At 58.0% G+C, this 18345-nt stretch overlaps 1 protein-coding gene across 2 annotated transcripts in view; it reads right to left on the bottom strand.

Annotated features, from left to right (window-relative positions):
* Nucleotides 1-424: 424 nt before the first annotated feature.
* Nucleotides 425-18345, bottom strand: part of LOC133348247 (T-box transcription factor TBX2-like) — a 31602-nt gene continuing 13681 nt past the window's right edge. Inside the window, exons 3-6 of one of the 2 annotated variants that reach the window (XM_061560962.1) lie at nucleotides 13958-14104; nucleotides 3410-3486; nucleotides 2792-2937; nucleotides 425-1601 (exon numbers count right to left, since the gene is read on the bottom strand). In XM_061560962.1, the coding sequence (XP_061416946.1) occupies nucleotides 532-1601; nucleotides 2792-2937; nucleotides 3410-3486; nucleotides 13958-14104 (1440 nt within the window). In that variant the 3' untranslated portion in view covers nucleotides 425-531. Of the gene's footprint in view, nucleotides 1602-2791; nucleotides 2938-3409; nucleotides 3487-13957; nucleotides 14126-18345 lie in introns of both variants that reach the window. The other variant, XM_061560961.1, reaches the window with a different exon arrangement.

Raw genomic sequence — 18345 nt, forward strand, 5'->3', positions numbered from 1 at the left:
GCACTCGTGTCAGTGTCTGTCTAGAATGTGTCGCCATCAGCGTTTCAAGTCCAAGTTGATTCTGTGTGTGTGTGTGGCCAGGTGTGCACTCAGGAGGCCAGTACAGAGTCTCAATTGCCAGCGAGACTTTGGGCCCCAGTCTGCTGCCACGATTTTGCGGCGTCCAATCCCACTCGAGCAATATTTTCCAACTTGGACCCTGCTAATGACGTCACGGGATCTTTAACGTCCGCAGCGAAGCAGACGACACGTGGTGTTGTCACGGCCAATGCGCACCACCGCGGTATTAATCGGGGCGGCCGCCGCCGCCGGGCCGCGTCGCCGCCCGAGCGTAGGCGGATCCTGTCGGCATGAAGGGTGCGCGTGCGTGCGTGTGTGTCGGCATCGGTGCGTACGTGCTCGCGTCACCCCCGGGGCGTCACAGCGAGCGCGCGCGCCGGAACGCCTTCGTGTTTGTCGGTCGGCTGCCCCCCCCCACCCTCCCGCGCGTGGGCAGCGGCAGGCTCGGGGGGCGGAGCGGCAGGCAGCGGACTAGGACGGGCTGCCCCTGCCGGGAGACGCGCCCCGCTTGCCGCCCTCCAGGCCGCTCACGAGCCGCTGGATGCTCCGCAGCTCGCTCTTGCCCTCTCGCTCGGGGCTGGCGCCGTGGCTCCTCGGGGGGGCGGGCGACGCGGCCCCCCCAAGTTTCCCCTCGACGCCGGACGCGGCCTCGGCCGCCCCGGACGGCGGCGCCGCGGGCGGCGGGGGCGGAGCCGCGGCCGCCGCCCCCGCGGCCAGGAGGCCCGGGCCGCCGGGGGCCGGGGGCGTGGACAGGGGCAGCGAGTAGGGGCTGAAGCGCAGGTGCTGGCGGCCGAACAGCGGGTGCCGGTGCGCGGGGCTGCCCGCCCCGGCCGCCGCCGCGGCCGCGGCGGCCGCCATGTAGGTGTAGTGGTAGGGGAAGAGGCTGCCGAAGGCCGACACGGGCAGGCCCTGCGACGCGAGCAGGTGGTGGGGCAGTCCCGGGAAGTGCAGCGCGGCCGACGAGGCGGGGACGCCGTGCGGGGCGCCCGCCGCGTCCGCGCCGCCCAGCACGCCCGACATGGAGGCCAGCAGGGGCCCCATGCCGGCGCTCAGGCCCGGGAAGGCGCCCGAGGCCATGGCCATCTGGCCGGGGTGCAGGAAGAGCGGGTGGCTCCCGTTGATGGGCGCGAAGAAGGGCTGCCCATGCAGGCCCGGGAAGCCGAGGTTGTGCAGCGCTCCCGACGCGACGTGCGCGTGCGGCCCGTCCGTCTGCACGGTGAGCGGGGCGAAGCTCTCCTTGCCGCCGCCGCGCGCGGAGGCCCCGTCGCGGGCCTTGCCCGCCGGGTCGTGGTGCTTGTCGGCGCCGTTGTGCTCGGGGTGGCGCGACGCCTCCGAGGGGCACGAGGAGGAGCGCGCCGGGTGACGCGGGGCATCGCGCTCCGGGGTGCGAGACGAGGAGGAGGAGGACGAGGCGGAGAAGGCGGCCGCGGCGGCCGCGCGGTCTCCCGGGGAGCGCAGCTCCTTGGCCGAGAGGTCGAGGCCGCGGTCCTCGCCGCCGCCGCCGCGGCCTCCTCGCTGCTCGCGGTCGTCGCGGCTCCGCTCTGCGACGCGAGAAGAGAGTTTGAGAGCACGGCTCTGAGCTCGCGGAGTGTCACGACGTCTCTGGGTTAACCCCGCGCTTGCCAACTCCGGGGAGAGGAGGCTCGTTGGCAAGAGCTACGACTTGGGTCACCACCAACGGCACAAACGTCAAATAAAGAGCAGCGATCCGAGGAAACAGCGTGCGTGTTCGTGTTGATGTGCACGCGTGTTTGTGTACCGATGTCACGTGCACACGCGGTAGCGTTTTATATTTTACTGTGAATATCAAAACCAGGCCGTAGTTTTGCTTGCGTTGAACCGACACAGCCGAAATAACGCTCTCCCTCAAAGCCGGAGCGAGCGACGAGATTATTTTGATTCTAAATCCAGTCGCCTGATTGTGGCCACGGCAAAGCGACAGCCATTGCCCCCATCATCATCACCATCATCGCCGGCCATCATTGCCCACGTCTGCCTCCATCTCGGATCCCTGCTCCCACGTGCGCGGAGTCGCAAACTCGCTCTGCCGCTTTGCAAACGCTTCGCGAGACGGCACCAGAGTGGTTGGCACAGATGTACGTATATAAATGTTGAACTTCTCTCGCACCTAACGTAGCCAACCGTGCTAATCGGAGGTGCAATCGTCCGATCACCCGCTCGCACTTTAAACCTCAGTACCTGGGTTCAGCCCGGCCTGAGCACGCACCCCCCCACTGAATGGGAGATTAAAGACGCAGTGACGGGAGTAGTGCGATTGTGGCCATGTCGTAGCCAGCAGCAGCAGAACCTCGACAACGTCATCGAGCTCCTGGACTACATCGCCGCCGCCATCGCGCGAGAATCGGATGCGATAGTATCCCGCTGCCCGGTGCCGCCGTGGCGTGTGGCCATCACGGAATCCTCGATCTGGCACCGATTCTCCAGGTTCACGGCACAGACACCGACTCGATTGTGCAGGGACCCAGGTCTCTCGATGATGAACAGGATGATGATGATGACAGTAGATGGGGGGCTACGGGAGGCCGACGCGACGAACCCACGGGTGCAATCGAGACGTACGAGGAATGCGCTCCCGAGTGGAACCGCGACGCCGATTCGTCGCAATTCGTCTGTCGTCTGGATGCCGTGTGCGTGACGGTGGTGGGGCGCGAGTGGTGGTGGGGTGTGAGTGGTGGTGGGGTGTGAGTGGTGGTACTTGGGGTGTGCGTACCGGAGTAGAGCGGGCTGGCAGGGAGAGTGTGTCTGGACGAGGCGCTGGCGGAGCCCGGGGGGGGCTCCTCGTCCGAGTCGCCGTCGTCGCGCTCCTCGCCCTCCGCCTCCTCGTACGTGCGCAGCGAGTGGAGCGCCAGCTGCTTCCTGCAGGGGGCACGGGGGGGGGAGGGCGGGGGTCAGTCGGGGTTGGGGTCAGGGTCAGGAGATGGGGGGCAGCAGATGGTGAGACACGGAGACACCTGCATCGCACGTGGGGGTCAGCTTGATGCTTCTCGTGAATGGTCACCCTGGCGAGTGGCGAGGTGGCCCTGCTGAGTGGTCACCCTGGTGAGTGGTCACCCTGCTGAGTGGCGAGGTGGCCCTGGTGGTCACACTGATGGCGTTCCGCGTCATCGCCGCCAGGTGGCGCCACTTGCTCGGCATTGACCCCCGAGGCGACGAGAATCAGGACTGGGGCAGGTGAGCAGCGGGGTGAGTTTGTTCCCACCGGGGGGTGTGTAGAGCTGGGTGAGCGAGGGCACGTGCGGGGTGGTGGTGCGTGGTGGTAGTGGTGCGTGGTGGTGGTGCGTGGTGGTGCGATGCCCTCCGCACCACCGCCCGGGTGCGAACTCTCTACCTCTTCTCTCGGCGGCCGTTGCCCGTGTCCCGGAACCCCTTGGCGAAGGGGTTGTTGTCGATCTTCAGCTGTGTGATCTAGGGGAGGGAGGGGTGGGGTGAGAGGAGAGGGACGTGAGGGCGGGGGGGGGTCACCGTGGGGCGGTGTGTGTGTATATTTACCCCGTGTCAATGAACACTGTGTACATGTGCAATGCGTACGTGCGCGTGTGTGTTTGTGTACACAGCGTGTGCGTCTCTGCTTGTGTTAAGCTCCGTATGTGTCAGTGTACAATGCACGTGTGTGTTTGTCAATGAACATCGGAGCTCGCTGGCAGCACTTGCCCCGACAGCACGTGCGGATATATTCCGGGGCATCTTTGTCTTTGTCAATGTACACGCGCTGTAGCGACATGGGTGCAGTGCTATGTTAACACTCTTTCTCTGTGCGTGTGTGTTTATGTATGTATTGTGTAAGCTCTGTATACGTGTGGATACTGTTATGTCAGCGTGTTTCAATGTGCGATGTGTAACGCGTGTGTGTACGTGCATGGCGATGTTGCAGGCTGCATGCGCGCACTTGCTGTGCACGCACAAGCGTGTGCACACTTGTGTACAATGCGTGTGCATCTACAATGCGTGTGCATCTACAATGCGTGTGTCTATTCCCCTGTCAGTCTTAGAGTTGGTCCCGAGATCCAACAACCTTAGCGCACAGCCCGTGCGGTCCGGGTGACACGGACACAACACCCTACACTGCAATGCCACTCGAATACAGCCAACACGGTCCGAGCTACTCCGCACAACACGCGGCCACAGTTCATGAGATGCGGAACACCCCGACCCACGGATGTCGCGACCTGTATCACTGCAGTGCGAGTGACGACGACACACAACAACAACAGCCAACAACAGCCAACAACAGCCAACAACAGCCAACAACAGCCAACAACAGCCTCACCGCCACTGCGGCCTGTCCACCGCCCCCCGTAACTCACAGCGAGACGGCACCACCTTTCAGCGAGTGTACGCGGGGAGCGACACGTGGGGGAGAGGACGGGGACAGGGGTAGGGGACAGGGGTAGGGGACAGGGGTAGTGGACAGGGCTAAGGAGAGGGGTAGTGGAGAGAGCTGTGAGAGCGGGGTAGGAGATAGGGGTCGGGGAGAGGACTGGGAGGGAGGCGTGAGACAAGGATGAGGGGTCTTTGCCGAGCCCGTGCGTCGATCCCAAGGGGACCCCGAGAGGACCGTACCCCCCCCCCCCCCCCCCGAGAAACTGTCCGTGGCGGGGGGCGAATTCGCTCCCGCGTAGCCCGCCGCGTGTGTGCACACGCGCGGCGAGAGCTTGCACACAACACGCACTGCTGTCAGTGTACACAGCAAGCGTGTGCACACACCGTGCACTGCGAGTATACACGGCACGCGCGCTCTGGAGCTCGCGGCGAGAGAGAGGGAATTAGTAATCGAGACGCGCGTGGATTTCACTCAAATTACAACTGCGCAGAATTTCCGACTCCCAAACAAAACTTAGCTTAGCGTGGGAGGTGGATGCGGTGAGGTTCTCCCCCCCCCCACCCCATTGCTTCAATTCGCAAGTTTGATTTCAAGACCGAGCCCTGAAGATGTTCCGCGCTCTTTGTGAATGTGCGGGGGCAGTGGTGGCGCGCTCACGGCACTCGCCCCAACGGTCCTTTAAGGCTATATGGGGCACCTTTGTCTTTGGAGAGTGGTGGCGCATTGGTTAGCGGGACTGCTGCGCTAAGAAACCCAGCGACCGGAGTTCACGACCAACACCAGTGACGATTATCCGAACCGGTCGTGGGTCTCCTTTAGGTCGACTCAGCCGCAAATGAGTATCGGGTGCGGTGTGTAAACATCGCCACTGGGGATACAAAGGTGCGTGACGATGGCCACCCACCCCTCGTGTGCCGTTCTGGCCTTCATAGACACTGTACTCGCTAACGGCACTTGCCCCAACAGTTTGTCACGTCTATACGGGAGATCTTTGTCTTTGTAATGGTGTGCGCGTGTGTGAGAGTCCGTGTGTGCAACTGTGTGCCCGGGTGTGTGCGCGTGGTGTGTGCACGAGTGAATGTGTGCACGAGTGTGTACGTGAATGACTGTGTACGTGAATGACATATACCTGCACGTATATCTATATCACACTCACAAACACACACGCGTTCTAACACAAGTACAGAATGTCTCGAGCCTGACACACTGTTGGGCAAGCACTGTTAGCGAGCACCAATCAAAGCCCCATGGGAAGGGAGAGATAAAGAACCACGCACGACCGTCTTTGTCTCCCCAGTACAAATGTTCACAGACCGTGCCAGCTACTCATTTTAGTCTGAATCGGCCAGGGAGAGAGACAGCTCGGACGGGTTCGGGTACCATTGGTCCCTGGGTGCGTCGTGTCTGTCCATGGCCCGGTGTTGAACCTGGATGGCAGGGAAGGCTGCGCAGTGCGATAAATACAGCGCCACCACTCTCGTGACACGCAATAAATGCGTTTCTATTGGTTGTGGGCCTGCCCGAAGTCGGCTCAGCCTTAGAATAGCATCTGGGTCTGGCGTTCAAAATATCAGCACTAGGGAGACAAAGGCGGCTGGCCGGGCGTGGTGCTGGCCACCCACCCCGTCGTGTGCCTCCCCGGTCTTTATAGGTGCTCGCTAACAGCACTTGACCCAACATTCCGTTGATGGCTATACGGGGATCTTTGTCTTTGTCGTATGAAAGGGGGATTCGCCCACTCTCTGTCGGCTTTACCGTCACACCCGGCGGGAGGCGAGTTACTCGGTTCACCGGTGATGGATCGTGTGGACCCCGCGCTACGATTGAGACCAATCGACCCCGGGAGCTCGGGGTCCTTACAGGGCCGCCAGCAGCCACAGGGCGACAGTGCCGAGTCTCGGATATGTGCACACAGAGACTCGACTGCAGGGTGCGTGTGTGTCTGCGTGTGTGTGTCTGCGTGTGTCTGGGTGTGTGTCTGCGTGTGTGTGTCTGCGTGTGTCTGGGTGTGTGTCTGCGTGTGTGTGTCTGTGCGTGTGCCTGCGCGTGTGCCAGCGTGTGTGTCTGCGCGTGTCTGGGTGTGTGTCTGCGTGTGTGCGTGTTTGTGTCTGCGCGTGTGTCTGCGCGTGTGTCTGCGTGTGTGTCTGCGTGTGTGCCTGCGTGTGTGTCTGCGTGTGCCTGCGTGTGTGTCTGTGCCTGCGCGTGTGTCTGCGCGTGTGCCTGCGTGTGTCTGCGTGTGTCTGCGTGTGTCTCTGCGTGTGTCTCTGCGTGTGTGTCTACGCGTGTCTGCGTGCGTCTGCGTGTGTCTGCGTATGTGTCTGCGTGTGTCTGCGTGTGTCTCTGCGCGTGTCTGCGTGTGTGTGTGCGTCTGCGTGTCTCTGCGTGTGTCTCTGCGCGTGTGTCTGTGAGGAGCAGAAGTGTAGCGGTTAGCGCGCTGCGCTGCGAACCCGGCGACCCAAGTTCCATTCCCGCTCACAGCCAACATCAGTGACGAATATTTGAACCGGTCCTGGGCCTCCCCTAGATCGACTCAGCCTCAAATGAGTACCTGGTGCAATTTGTAAAAAACTCGCCACTACGCAAAGGTGGCTGGCCGAGCGCGGTGCTGGCCACCCACCCCCTCGTGTGCCGTGCCGGCCTTCATAGGGGCTTGCTAACAGCACTTGCCCCAACAGTCTATTAAGGATATACGGGTAATCTTTGTGTGTGAGAGGCAAATACCACACCACTTGCCCTTCTAGAATATCGATAGAATATACAGCAGTGAGTCACCATCGTCTGTATGTATGACACATGCACATCAATACACACGGTACACGCATGGATGTACATGAAGTATGTGCTACGCATGTGTTCAGGCCCAGTGAGAGGCTCCACACGCCATGCGGCTTTATTTGACCATACTTCACCACGATGGGCAGTGCGGATTGGTGAGGATACATATAATATAACTGGTATACACACATCATCGCGATTTCAACTTTGACTACCACCATTACCTCCACCACCACCGCAAACACAACTACCTCCACCACCACCTCTATCAATACCTCCACTACCACATCCACTACTACCACCACGACCACCACGACCATCATGATCTACCACTACAAACACAACTACCTCCACCACCATCACTACCTCTACCACCACGAAGTCTACCGCGACCTCTGTCATCACCACAACTCAACGCTCACAGGCGCAGGGACGCGTCGGTGGAGACGTTCATCCCCATGCACAGAGGCGGCCACACCAGAATAGAGAATCGCAGAGCTTGGGCTACCACCCGCCCTTCCGCTGATCTGTGGTTCCCGTCTCCTCCGTGCGACTGCGGCGATGTTGCGGGTGGTGGTGTTGTTGGCTGCGCACGTGACCCGGCGCTGTGGAGGCAGCGGCGAGGGTTGGTGGGTCACACGCAGATGTCGTGAGATTCTCTCCCCGTTGGTTCGGCGTCGAGGAACCGTAACCACTGGGACTGTGCCAGGAGAAGGCAGTGACAGCAAAGTGGGGACTGGTATCACCTGTGCCTGATTACCATGGGATCGAGTGTTGCCCCCTCGCACGCGTGAGTTTTCTCCCAAGTGTATCATAAACACAGCTCATCATTAACTGGGGCTGAACACATCTTACATCGAGAAACCCAACGTAGCGGCAGCAGCAGGACCCTCTAGATAAAGCGGCACGCGCCTCTCTTGGGTAAATGTCAATTATTATTATTTGAAATGCGATTTGCATGAATGACAATGGCTAACTACAAATCACACTTCACGGCGATGATGTCGTCGTTGTACACAAGTGTATTGTATCAATGCGCACCACGTAGGCGCGACTTGCTACACGAGTGGAGGTGTTAAGTTCCCGCTACATCATGAGATCGTGAGAGATGGCGACCGCGTGGGGAAATCTTCATCCACCAGGAGATTGATCGTAGCTGCTGCTCATGATGGCGATGGAAGAGAGCCGTCTTGATCCAATAGACATGTAGATCAGAGAGGGAGAGCCGCGGTGCAATGGTGAGCACGCTGTGCTTTGAGTTCAGTGGGGAGTAACATCTGAATCAGTCCGACCAACTCCGCCAGCCCTTCACCAACCCGCACTGACCAGCGTGGTGAAGTATGGTCAAACAACCCCCGCTGACCGGCACGGCGTGGGGAGGCATTAATTCAGCAGTGGATAGACAAAGGGGGTTGTGAATTGCTATCCGTACGCACGAGAATCTGCTCTGTACTGCGCATTGCCGTGTAAGCTGTGGACGCTGGGCGTGTGTGTTCAGTGTGAGTGTACACGTGCGTCAAGATGCACACAGGCTGAATAATGCAGCACGCGCATGGCCAGGGCTCGGAAACCTGCCGCTCCGGGGCCGCGTGCGGCTCTTCAAGAACTGCCTCGCGACGTACCATTTATTAGGGACCATCGTCTCGTCGTATTCATGTGCATCGCGGTTCCTGAAATATTGAGCGTTTTACCGAATTCGACCAACATGCCTCTGCTCGTTATGTCAGTTGTCGAGCCCTGTACATGAGACGCACCCATACACACAAAGCACACGTGATGCATACACAGCACTCACGGTACACATTTTACATCTGCCATGTACACAACACAATGCACGCACGTGTGATGTATATGCAGTGATGGATAATAAAGACAAAGATCCCCCGTATAGCCTGCGCAGACTGTTTGGGCAAGTGTTGTTTGCGAGCACCTATGAAGGCCGTAACGGTACACGAGGGGGTGGGGTGGTCAGCACCACGCCCGACCGCCTTTGTCTCCCTGGTGACGATGTTTACGCACCACACCAGGTACTCGTTTGAGTCGACCGAGGGGAGGCCTGGGATCGGTTCAGATAATCGTCACCGGTGTTGGCCGTGAGAGGGAATCGAACTCGGCTCACCGGGTTCATAACGCAGCGTAGCGCTAACCGCTACACCACCGCTCCCCACAGTAATAATAAACCAAACACACACTTGTAGACTGTATATATATGTGTGTGTGTCACTGCACCTACGGTTACCTCTATGAATTAAACACTTCCACTGTTTCAGCACGGAGATGCTGTCGCATGCAGACGCGATTACGGAGAACAGGAGGCTTGTTAAACCGGTAACAGCTAAACCGGTTCCAGAATAGGTAACTGCTACAGCTGCAGCAGCTACAGCAGCTACAGCTACAGCAGCTACAGCTTCAGCAGATGCAGCTGTAGCAGCTACTGCTGCAGCTGCTACAGCTACAGCAGCTACTGCTGCTACAGCTACAGCAGCTACTGCTGCTACAGCTACAGCAGCTACTGCTACAGCTACTGCTACAGCTGCTACAGCAGCTACTGCTGCTACAGCTGCAGCAGCTGCTACTGCTACAGCAGCTACTGCTACAGCTGCTACAGCAGCTACAGCTACAGCTGCTACAGCAGCTACAGCTGCTACAGCTACTACAGCTACAGCTGCAGCAGCTGCTACTGCTACAGCTGCTACTGCTGCTACAGCTGCTACAGCTGCAGCAGCTGCTACTGCTACAGCAGCTACAGCTGCTACAGCTACAGCTGCTGCCTCTCTTTCTCAGCCGGAAAATCGGTAACCTGCGCCTGAACCGGTTTTACTCATTCGGTTACCGATAATGCCAAAAAATTACGATGTTAAAACCTTCATATTTAAATCCGCGTTATGTTGCCGTGCAACAATAATACACAGTACACACAATACTTCATACAATGAACATTACACAGACATTGTACATAACCGCTGCTGAGCTTAAATAACAACATTTCACCGGGATGATCCCACGAGATGGGGGTAACATATCGTTCGCTGTGTGATACGCAGACACAATACACACATATACAAAGGACATCAATGTACATCAACAATGTGTACGGTACAATAGGGACCGTTTGATACGTACACACCCACACGTTCATACATAATGTTAAACACGCACGAAATTCGTACAAATGATATGTGCATGAGACACCACGCTTTGTGTATTCGTACTTAGCATGCTCTGAAAGTACATGCACAAATAAAAGACAGAGATCCCGGTATAGCCTCAACAGACTGTTGGGGCAAATGCGGTTAGCGGGCACCTATGAAGGCCGGAACGGCACACGAGGGGGTGGGTGGCCAGCACCACGCAGGACCGCCTTTGTCTCCCCAGTGGCGATGTTTACACACCGCAGCAGGTACTCATTTAAGGCTAAGTCGACCTAGGGGAGGCCCAGCACCGGTTCAGATAATCGTCACTGGTGTTGGCCGTGAGTGGAAATCGAACCCGGGTCGCCAGGTACATAGCGCAGCGCGCTGACCGCTACAATACCGCTCCCCACACAGGTACACACACACACAGGTACACACACAGAGGTACACACACACACGCGCCCGGGTGTTCCTGATTTTCTGGTTCGGTCGCCCCGCGCCGCGCGCCCCCTCGCGCCCCCCCTCCCTCTCCGCGCGTGCCCCCCCCCGCGCGCCCCCCCCCCGCGCCCCCCCCCCCCGCGCGCGCCTCGGTGCTCCCCCCGTGTTTGCCGAGCGCATTACCGCGGCGTGCGGCGCGCGTACCCCACGCGGCACGCATCCTGCATTGCCACCCGCGCGAGTCCGACGGGTGTATCGGGTGCACGTGTTGTGCGTGCGCGTGTACCTTGTGTGTACCTGTGTGTGTGTGTGTGCGTGTACCTGTGTGTGTGTACACCTGTGTGTGTACCTGTGTGTGTGTACCTGTGTGTGTGTACGTGTGTGTGTACCTGTGTGTGTGTACGTGTGTGTGTGTGTACCTGTGTGTGTGTGTGCGTGTACCTGTGTGTACGTGTGTGTGTACCTGTGTGTGTGTACGTGTGGGAGCGGTAGTGTAGCAGTTAGCATGCTGCGCTATGAACCCAGCGACCCGGGTTCGATTCCCCGCTCACGGCCAACACCGGTTACGATTATGTGAACCGGTCCTGAGCCTCCCCTAGGTCGACTCAGCCTCAAATGAGTATCTTGTGCGATGTGTAAACATTGCCACTAGGGAGACAAAGGCGGCCGGGCGTGGTGTTGGCCGCCCACCCCCTCGTGTGCCGTGCTGGCCTTCATAGGTGTTACTCGCTTACAACACTTACCCCAACAGTCTTATAAAGGCTATACGGGTGATCTTTGTATTTCGTGTGTGTATGTGCGCGTGTGTGTTTGTACGTGAATTTGTGTGAGCTCACGTCTGTGCGAGTTTAATTATGTGTGCGATTATGCGTGCGTTGGATTGCGTGTGCGAGTTTATGTTCGCACCAGCGAGCGTGAGAAGGGTGAAGGTGTGTGCGTGTGTGTTGCGACAAGGGTGTAGGTGTGTGTGTTTGGAGGTGTGTGTGTGTTGGGAGAAGGTGTGTGTGTGTGTGTTGGGAGAAGGTGTGTGTGTGTTGCGAAAAGGGTGTAGATGTGTGTGTGTGTTGGGAGAAGGTGTGTGTGTTGCCAGAAGGGTGTAGATGTGTGTGTGTTGAGAGAAGGTGTGTGTGTGTGTTGGGAGAAGGTGTGTGTGTGTGTGTGTTGGGAGGTGTGTGTGTGTGTGTTGGGAGAGTGTGTGTGTGTGTTGGGAGAAGGGTATAGATGTGTGTGTGTTGGGAGGTGTGTCTGTGTTGGGAGGTGTGTGTGTGTTTGTTGGGAGAAGGTGTGTGTGTGTTGCGAAAAGGGTGTAGATGTGTGTGTGTGTGTTGGGAGAAGGTGTGTGTGTTGCCAGAAGGGTGTAGATGTGTGTGTGTTGAAAGAAGGTGTGTGTGTGTGTTGGGAGGTGTGTGTGTGTGTTGGGAGGTGTGTGTGTGTTGGGAGAGTGTGTGTGTGTGTTGGGAGAAGGGTGTAAATGTGTCTGTGTTGGGAGGTGTGTGTGTGTGTGTGTTGGGAGGTGTGTGTGTGTGTGTGTGTTGGGAGGTGTGTGTGTGTTGGGAGGTGTGTGTGTGTGTGTGTTGGGAGGTGTGTGTGTGTTGGGAGGTGTGTGTGTGTGTGTGTTGGGAGGTGTGTGTGTGGGGAGCGGTAGTGTAGCGGTTAGCGCGCTGCACTACCAAGTCGGCAGAGGCCCGAGTTCAATTCTCGCTCACAGCCACCAACACGATTATCTGAACCAGTTCTGGGCCTCATCTCGGTCGACTCAGACTCAAATTAATACCTATATGGTTCGATGAACATCCCCACCAGGGAGACAAAGGCGGCCGGGCGTGACGTGGAGCTGCCCACTCATCCCGTCATGCGCCGTTCCGGCCTTCATAGGTGCTACTCGCTAACAGCACTTGCCCCAACAGTCTGTTAAGGTTATACGGGGGTTCTTTTTCTTTAACGCTGTAAGTGTGTTTTTGATTGTGAGATTCAAGAGTGCATGTGCGTTCGTGTGCGTGTGAGTTTAGTCTGTCTGTGAAGCTGAGTGTATGTGCTTCTGTGTGAGTCTAAGCGGCTGTATGTGTGTGAATTTAAGTGTGTGTGTGTCTGGGAAAATAATTGTCCGTGCGTATGTCAGTGTGTGCGTGCGCGCATGGAAGTGCGTGTGTGAGTTTACATTTCTGCGTTTGTCTTTTGTGTGTTAATTTGAGTGTCTGTGTGTGCGCGCGCGTGTGTGCGTGTCATTGTGCGACTTTAAGTATCCGTGTTTACGTGCGTGCGTGTGTTTGAAGTGTGTGCACGTCTGTGTGGATTTAAGTTCCGTGTTCATGTGGTTTGTGTGTGAATTGCGCTGTGCGTGTCAGTCAGATTGTGTGTGTTGAAATGTGTGTGTGATGTAGCGGCTAGCGCATTACGCGACGAATCTGATGACAAGAGTTCGAATTCCGCTCATGGCCAACACCAGTGACGATTATCTGTACCGGTCCTGGGTCTCCCCTAGGTCGACTCGGCCTCCAATGAGTACCTGGTGCGGTGTGTAAACATCGCTACTTGGGAGACAAAGGCGGCCGGGCGTGGTGCTGGCCACTCACCCCCTCGTGTGCTGTTCCGGCCTCCATAGGCGCTCGCTAACAGCACTTGCCCCTACAGTCTGCTAGGCTATATGGCAGATCTTTGCCTTTGTCTTACATGTGTGCGCAGCGGTGAGCGCGCTGCGCTACGAACCCGGCTACACGAGTTCGATTCCCGCTCACGACCTATGACAGTGGCGAATATTTAAACCGGTTCTGTGCCTCGCCTAGGTTGACTCAGCCTTAACCGAGTGCGGTTTATACATATCACCACAGGGGGATGAAATAGCGGTTGTCTGGCCGGGTATGGTTGAGACCACACCACCCCCTCGTGTGGCTGTGGCAACCTTCACAGTTGCCGCGACTCGCTCACAGCACTTACCCCCCAACCGTCTGTTAAAGGCTATCCGGGGGAGCTTTGTCTTTGTTACTGCAAATGTGCCGACGTGTCTAAGCGCGTGGTGCGGCGGCGAGGTTCGACACGTGCCCAGGTGAGAGGGACGGGTGAGAGAGAGGGGGGGTACGGATGAGAGAGGGGCATGGGAGTGATAGAGGGGCACGGGTGAGAGAGGCACGGGTGAGAGGGAGGGGGGCACGACTGTGAGAGGGGGGGGCACGGCTGTGAGAGAGGTGGGGGTCGCTCCTCGTCGACTCACCTTGTCGTTCTGGTAGGCGGTCACCGCGATGAAGTCCGTCTCGGAGAAGACGTAGGTGCGGAAGGTGGAGTAGGGCAGCTTGAGGATGTCGTTGGCGCGCACGATGTGGAAGCGCGGCTGGTACTTGTGCATGGAGTTGAGGATGGTCTGCGGGAGAGAGGGCCGCAACTGAGTGGCCACACACACACACACGGGCACACACACACACGCACACACACACGGCTCACTTCGCGCTCAGCTCGGCCAACGCGGCGCGACCGCGTACGCGACGCGACAACAGCAGCAGCAATAGCGGTGCACGCGACAAACACAATAGCAGTGCACGCGACAAACACAATAGCGGTGCACGCGACAAACACAATAGCGGTGGTCGCGACAAACACAGTAGCGGTGCACGCGACAAACACAATAGCGGTGCACGCGACAAACACAATAGCAGTGCACGCGACAAACACAATAGCGGTGGTCGCGACAAACACAATAGCGGTGCACGCGACAAACACAATAGCGGTGCACGCGACAAACACAATAGCGGTGCACGCGACAAACACAATAGCGGTGCACGCGACAAACACAGTAGCGGTGCACGCGACTTCACAGTAGCAATGTACGCGACTTCGCAGCAGTGTACGCGACATCACAGTAGTAGTGTACGCGACATCACAGTAGTAGTGTACGCGACATCACAGTAGTAGTGTACGCGACATCACAGTAGTAGTGTACGCGACATCACAGTAGTAGTGTACGCGACATCACAGTAGTAGTGTACGCGACATCACAGTAGCAGTGTACGCGACAAAACAGGAGCAGTCGTAGTAGTGTACGCGGCTTCACGCGACAACACCAACCAGACACACGTGTGTGCTGTGTGTACTCTGTGTGTGTACACACACACAGAGTACACACACACGGCGGTGTCAAAGGGGAGCGTGCAGCAGCAGCGCTTCGCTACACAGGCGGCTGCGTGTGCACACACAGGCGGCGTGTGTGTGCACACACAGGCGGCTGCGTGTGTCTGTGCACACACAGGCGGCTGCGTGTGTGTGTGCACACAGGCGGCGTGTGTGTGCACACACAGGCGGCTGCGTGTGTGTGTGCACACAGGCGGCGCTGTGGCGGCACAGCCGAGCGCGTTACTTCGGTCCGCACGTCGCCGCTCACGCGTGGCGCAGTGTCGCGACCCCACGGGAATGAATCCCCTTTTCGGGGGTTCCAGGGACCCCCCCCCGGCCATGCCTCCTCTATCGCTGTGTCAGCGAGGTGAGGGATGGTGCTCGGGAGGGGGCAGGGGGCGTTGGGCACCGCGGCTCCCCGCACACCCCACCCCGGTAGCTCTGGGCGCGTGTCCCCTAATCCTCCCCTAATGCTTTTTGACTGAAATCCGCGCGCGGCCGCGACTCGCGGGAGCCGCGCCCGCTGACGGGAGCTGGCAGGGGCTGGGGGGCTGGGGGCGGGGGGAGGGGGCGGGGGGAGGGGGCGGGGGGTGTCACCTGGGAAGCCAACAAGCCCCCCTCACCACCACCTTGTTCCCTCCCGCCGCTGCCTCCCCCTTCTCCCCCTCCCTCCCACGCATCCGTCAACTTCACACCGGGCCCCTTCCCATTCCTTCCCTCCCTGCTGCCCCCCACGCTGCCCCCCCCCCCACCCTTAATTTTGAGTAAACGCCAAGGGCAGTCGAGCCCCGTGACGTCACGCGGCGTGACCCCCTTTGGGGTCGAAATCGCAAGGACACGGGGGTGCGTGGGGGGACACGGGGGAGGTTGACAGCGAGGGGGGTGGGGTCATCTGGGGGGGGGTCATCTGGGGGGGGGGGGTGGGGTCATCTGGGGGGGGTCATCTGGGGGGGGGTCATCTGGGGGGGGGGGGGGTTGCGACTCAACGCAGCGACTCGGCTCACCTCGCTAGTCGACAACTCACGACTACAAAGACAAAGTTGCCCCGTGTAGCCCACACGGCCTGTTGGCGCAAGCGAGCACCGATGAAGGATGGTAGCGGTGCGCAAGGGGCTGCCGTGGATGGCACCGCGCCCGGCCGCCTTTGTCTCCCCGTCCCGATGTTTACACACCGTAAGCGGTACTCGCATGTGGCCGAGATGATATCATCCGCCATTGACATTGGCCGTGACCGAGAATAGAATTCGTAGCAACTGCTCCCATACGCGTTGTGTATGTGTGGGTAACGCGCACTTACACATCATAGCATGTGCCACAAACCACGAGCACGCAATGCAATATATAGAGACAAAGATCCCCCGTACAGCCTAAATAAACTGTAGGAGTAAGTAGCGTTAGAGAGTGGCAATGCATGCGAGGGGGTGGGTGGCCAGCACCGTGCCCGGACGCCTTTATCCTCCATAGTGGCGGTGTTCACACATCGCATCGAGTACTCATTTCAGGCTGGGTCGACCTAAGGGAAGCCCAGGAGCGGCCTAGATAATCGTCGTGTTGGCCGTGAGCGGGAATCGCGCCCGGGTCGCCAGGTTCGCAGCGCAGCGGAGCGCTAACCACTACACTACCGCTGCCCACACAATATATCCACACACCCATGCACATACACACTACAAAACCATGCCTTTATAACATAACATCTACAATTCGCAAATACAATGCACGCATACGGCTTGATACACACACGCCACGGATACACAACAGCACACACACACAATATCTAAATATTGCACAAATTGTACACACCTTGAAACGTATTTACACAAAACCGGCTCAAGCCAGTCAACACGCGCGCAACCTGCTATGAGACATAACCTGCGTGATGTATGCACAGTCAGCATCGCCGGCTCGTCCACTCGGAGCGTCGCTCACGGCAGAGCCCACGCCGAGAGGGCCACCTCGTTCACACAACATCACCATGAGTGACACACCACCACCACCACCTCGTTCACACAACATCACCATGAGTGACACACCACCACCACCACCTCGTTCACACAACAACACCATGGGTGACACAACACCACCACCACCACCTCGTTCACACGACATCACCATGGGTGACACAACACCACCACCACCACCACCTCGTTCACACAACAACACCATGGGTGACACACCACCACCTCGTTCACACGACATCACCATGGGTGACACACCACCACCACCTCGTTCACACAACAACACCATGGGTGACACACCACCACCACCTCGTTCACACAACATCACCATGGGTGACACAACACCACCACCACGTTCACACTCACACATCACCATGGGTGACACAACACCACCACCACGTTCACACTCACACAACATCACCATGGGTGACACAACACCACCACCACCTCGTTCACACTCACACAACATCACCATGGGTGACACAACACCACCACCACGTTCACACTCACACATCACCATGGGTGACACAACACCACCACCACGTTCACACTCACACAACATCACCATGGGTGACACAACACCACCACCACCTCGTTCACACTCACACAACATCACCATGGGTGACACAACACCACCACGTTCACACTCACAACATCACCATGGGTGACACAACACCACCACCACCACGTTCACACTCACACAACATCACCATGGGTGACACCACCACCACCACCATGGATATACAATACACACCACGGCCACACAGCTCGCTACAAACGCGTGTGCACGTTACACACAGACACATACCGACACACGCGTGTACACATACCAACGCGATCACCATCAGCCATGTTCAATCCACTGCTGGACGCAGGCTGCCCCCCCCACTAACGACCCTGCAAGTAACAATCCACCCAGCACGTGCACACGGCCTGATTCCATGACTCCATCTCCCATATGTCGACACGATCATCACGCCGATGCATACATACAGACTCCTCCGAAACCGACATTACACGTGCTTGCATACAGAACACACGCATTCTGAACACCTCGCATAGAATAACAAATAAATCATAGTTCTAATTTACAACCATCGCTGTAAATCCACTGCTGGATTAATACCACGCAGCAGAGTGAGGGGGCTGTGAAGCGGAGAGTATCCCAGGTGCGCTTCACGAGCCACTCGCCACTGATGTGAGCCGTGGTCGGCAATCGAACTCAGGTGCGGCAAGGATGCATAGCGCCCTCGCAGTGGTGCTCTAACCACTGCGCCACCGCTCCACCCCCGTATACACACACACCGCATTCTTCACACCCGTAGCCAAACACGCAGGATGACACACAGACCGACACACAGACAGACTGATACACGCAGACTCACAAACACACGGACTCACACAGACTCACAAACACACACACAGACTCACAAAACACACAGACCCACAAACACTCAGACCCACGTGTAAACATTTAGCAGACAGACGCGTAAACCAACACAAACACCCGGCTACACTCACAACTCAGAGGCACATTTCG

This window comes from Lethenteron reissneri, chromosome 27 (genome assembly GCF_015708825.2).
Source record: "Lethenteron reissneri isolate LAM-NWPU_2019-01 chromosome 27, ASM1570882v1, whole genome shotgun sequence".
In the NCBI taxonomy this organism is placed as follows: Eukaryota; Metazoa; Chordata; class Hyperoartia; order Petromyzontiformes; family Petromyzontidae; genus Lethenteron; species Lethenteron reissneri.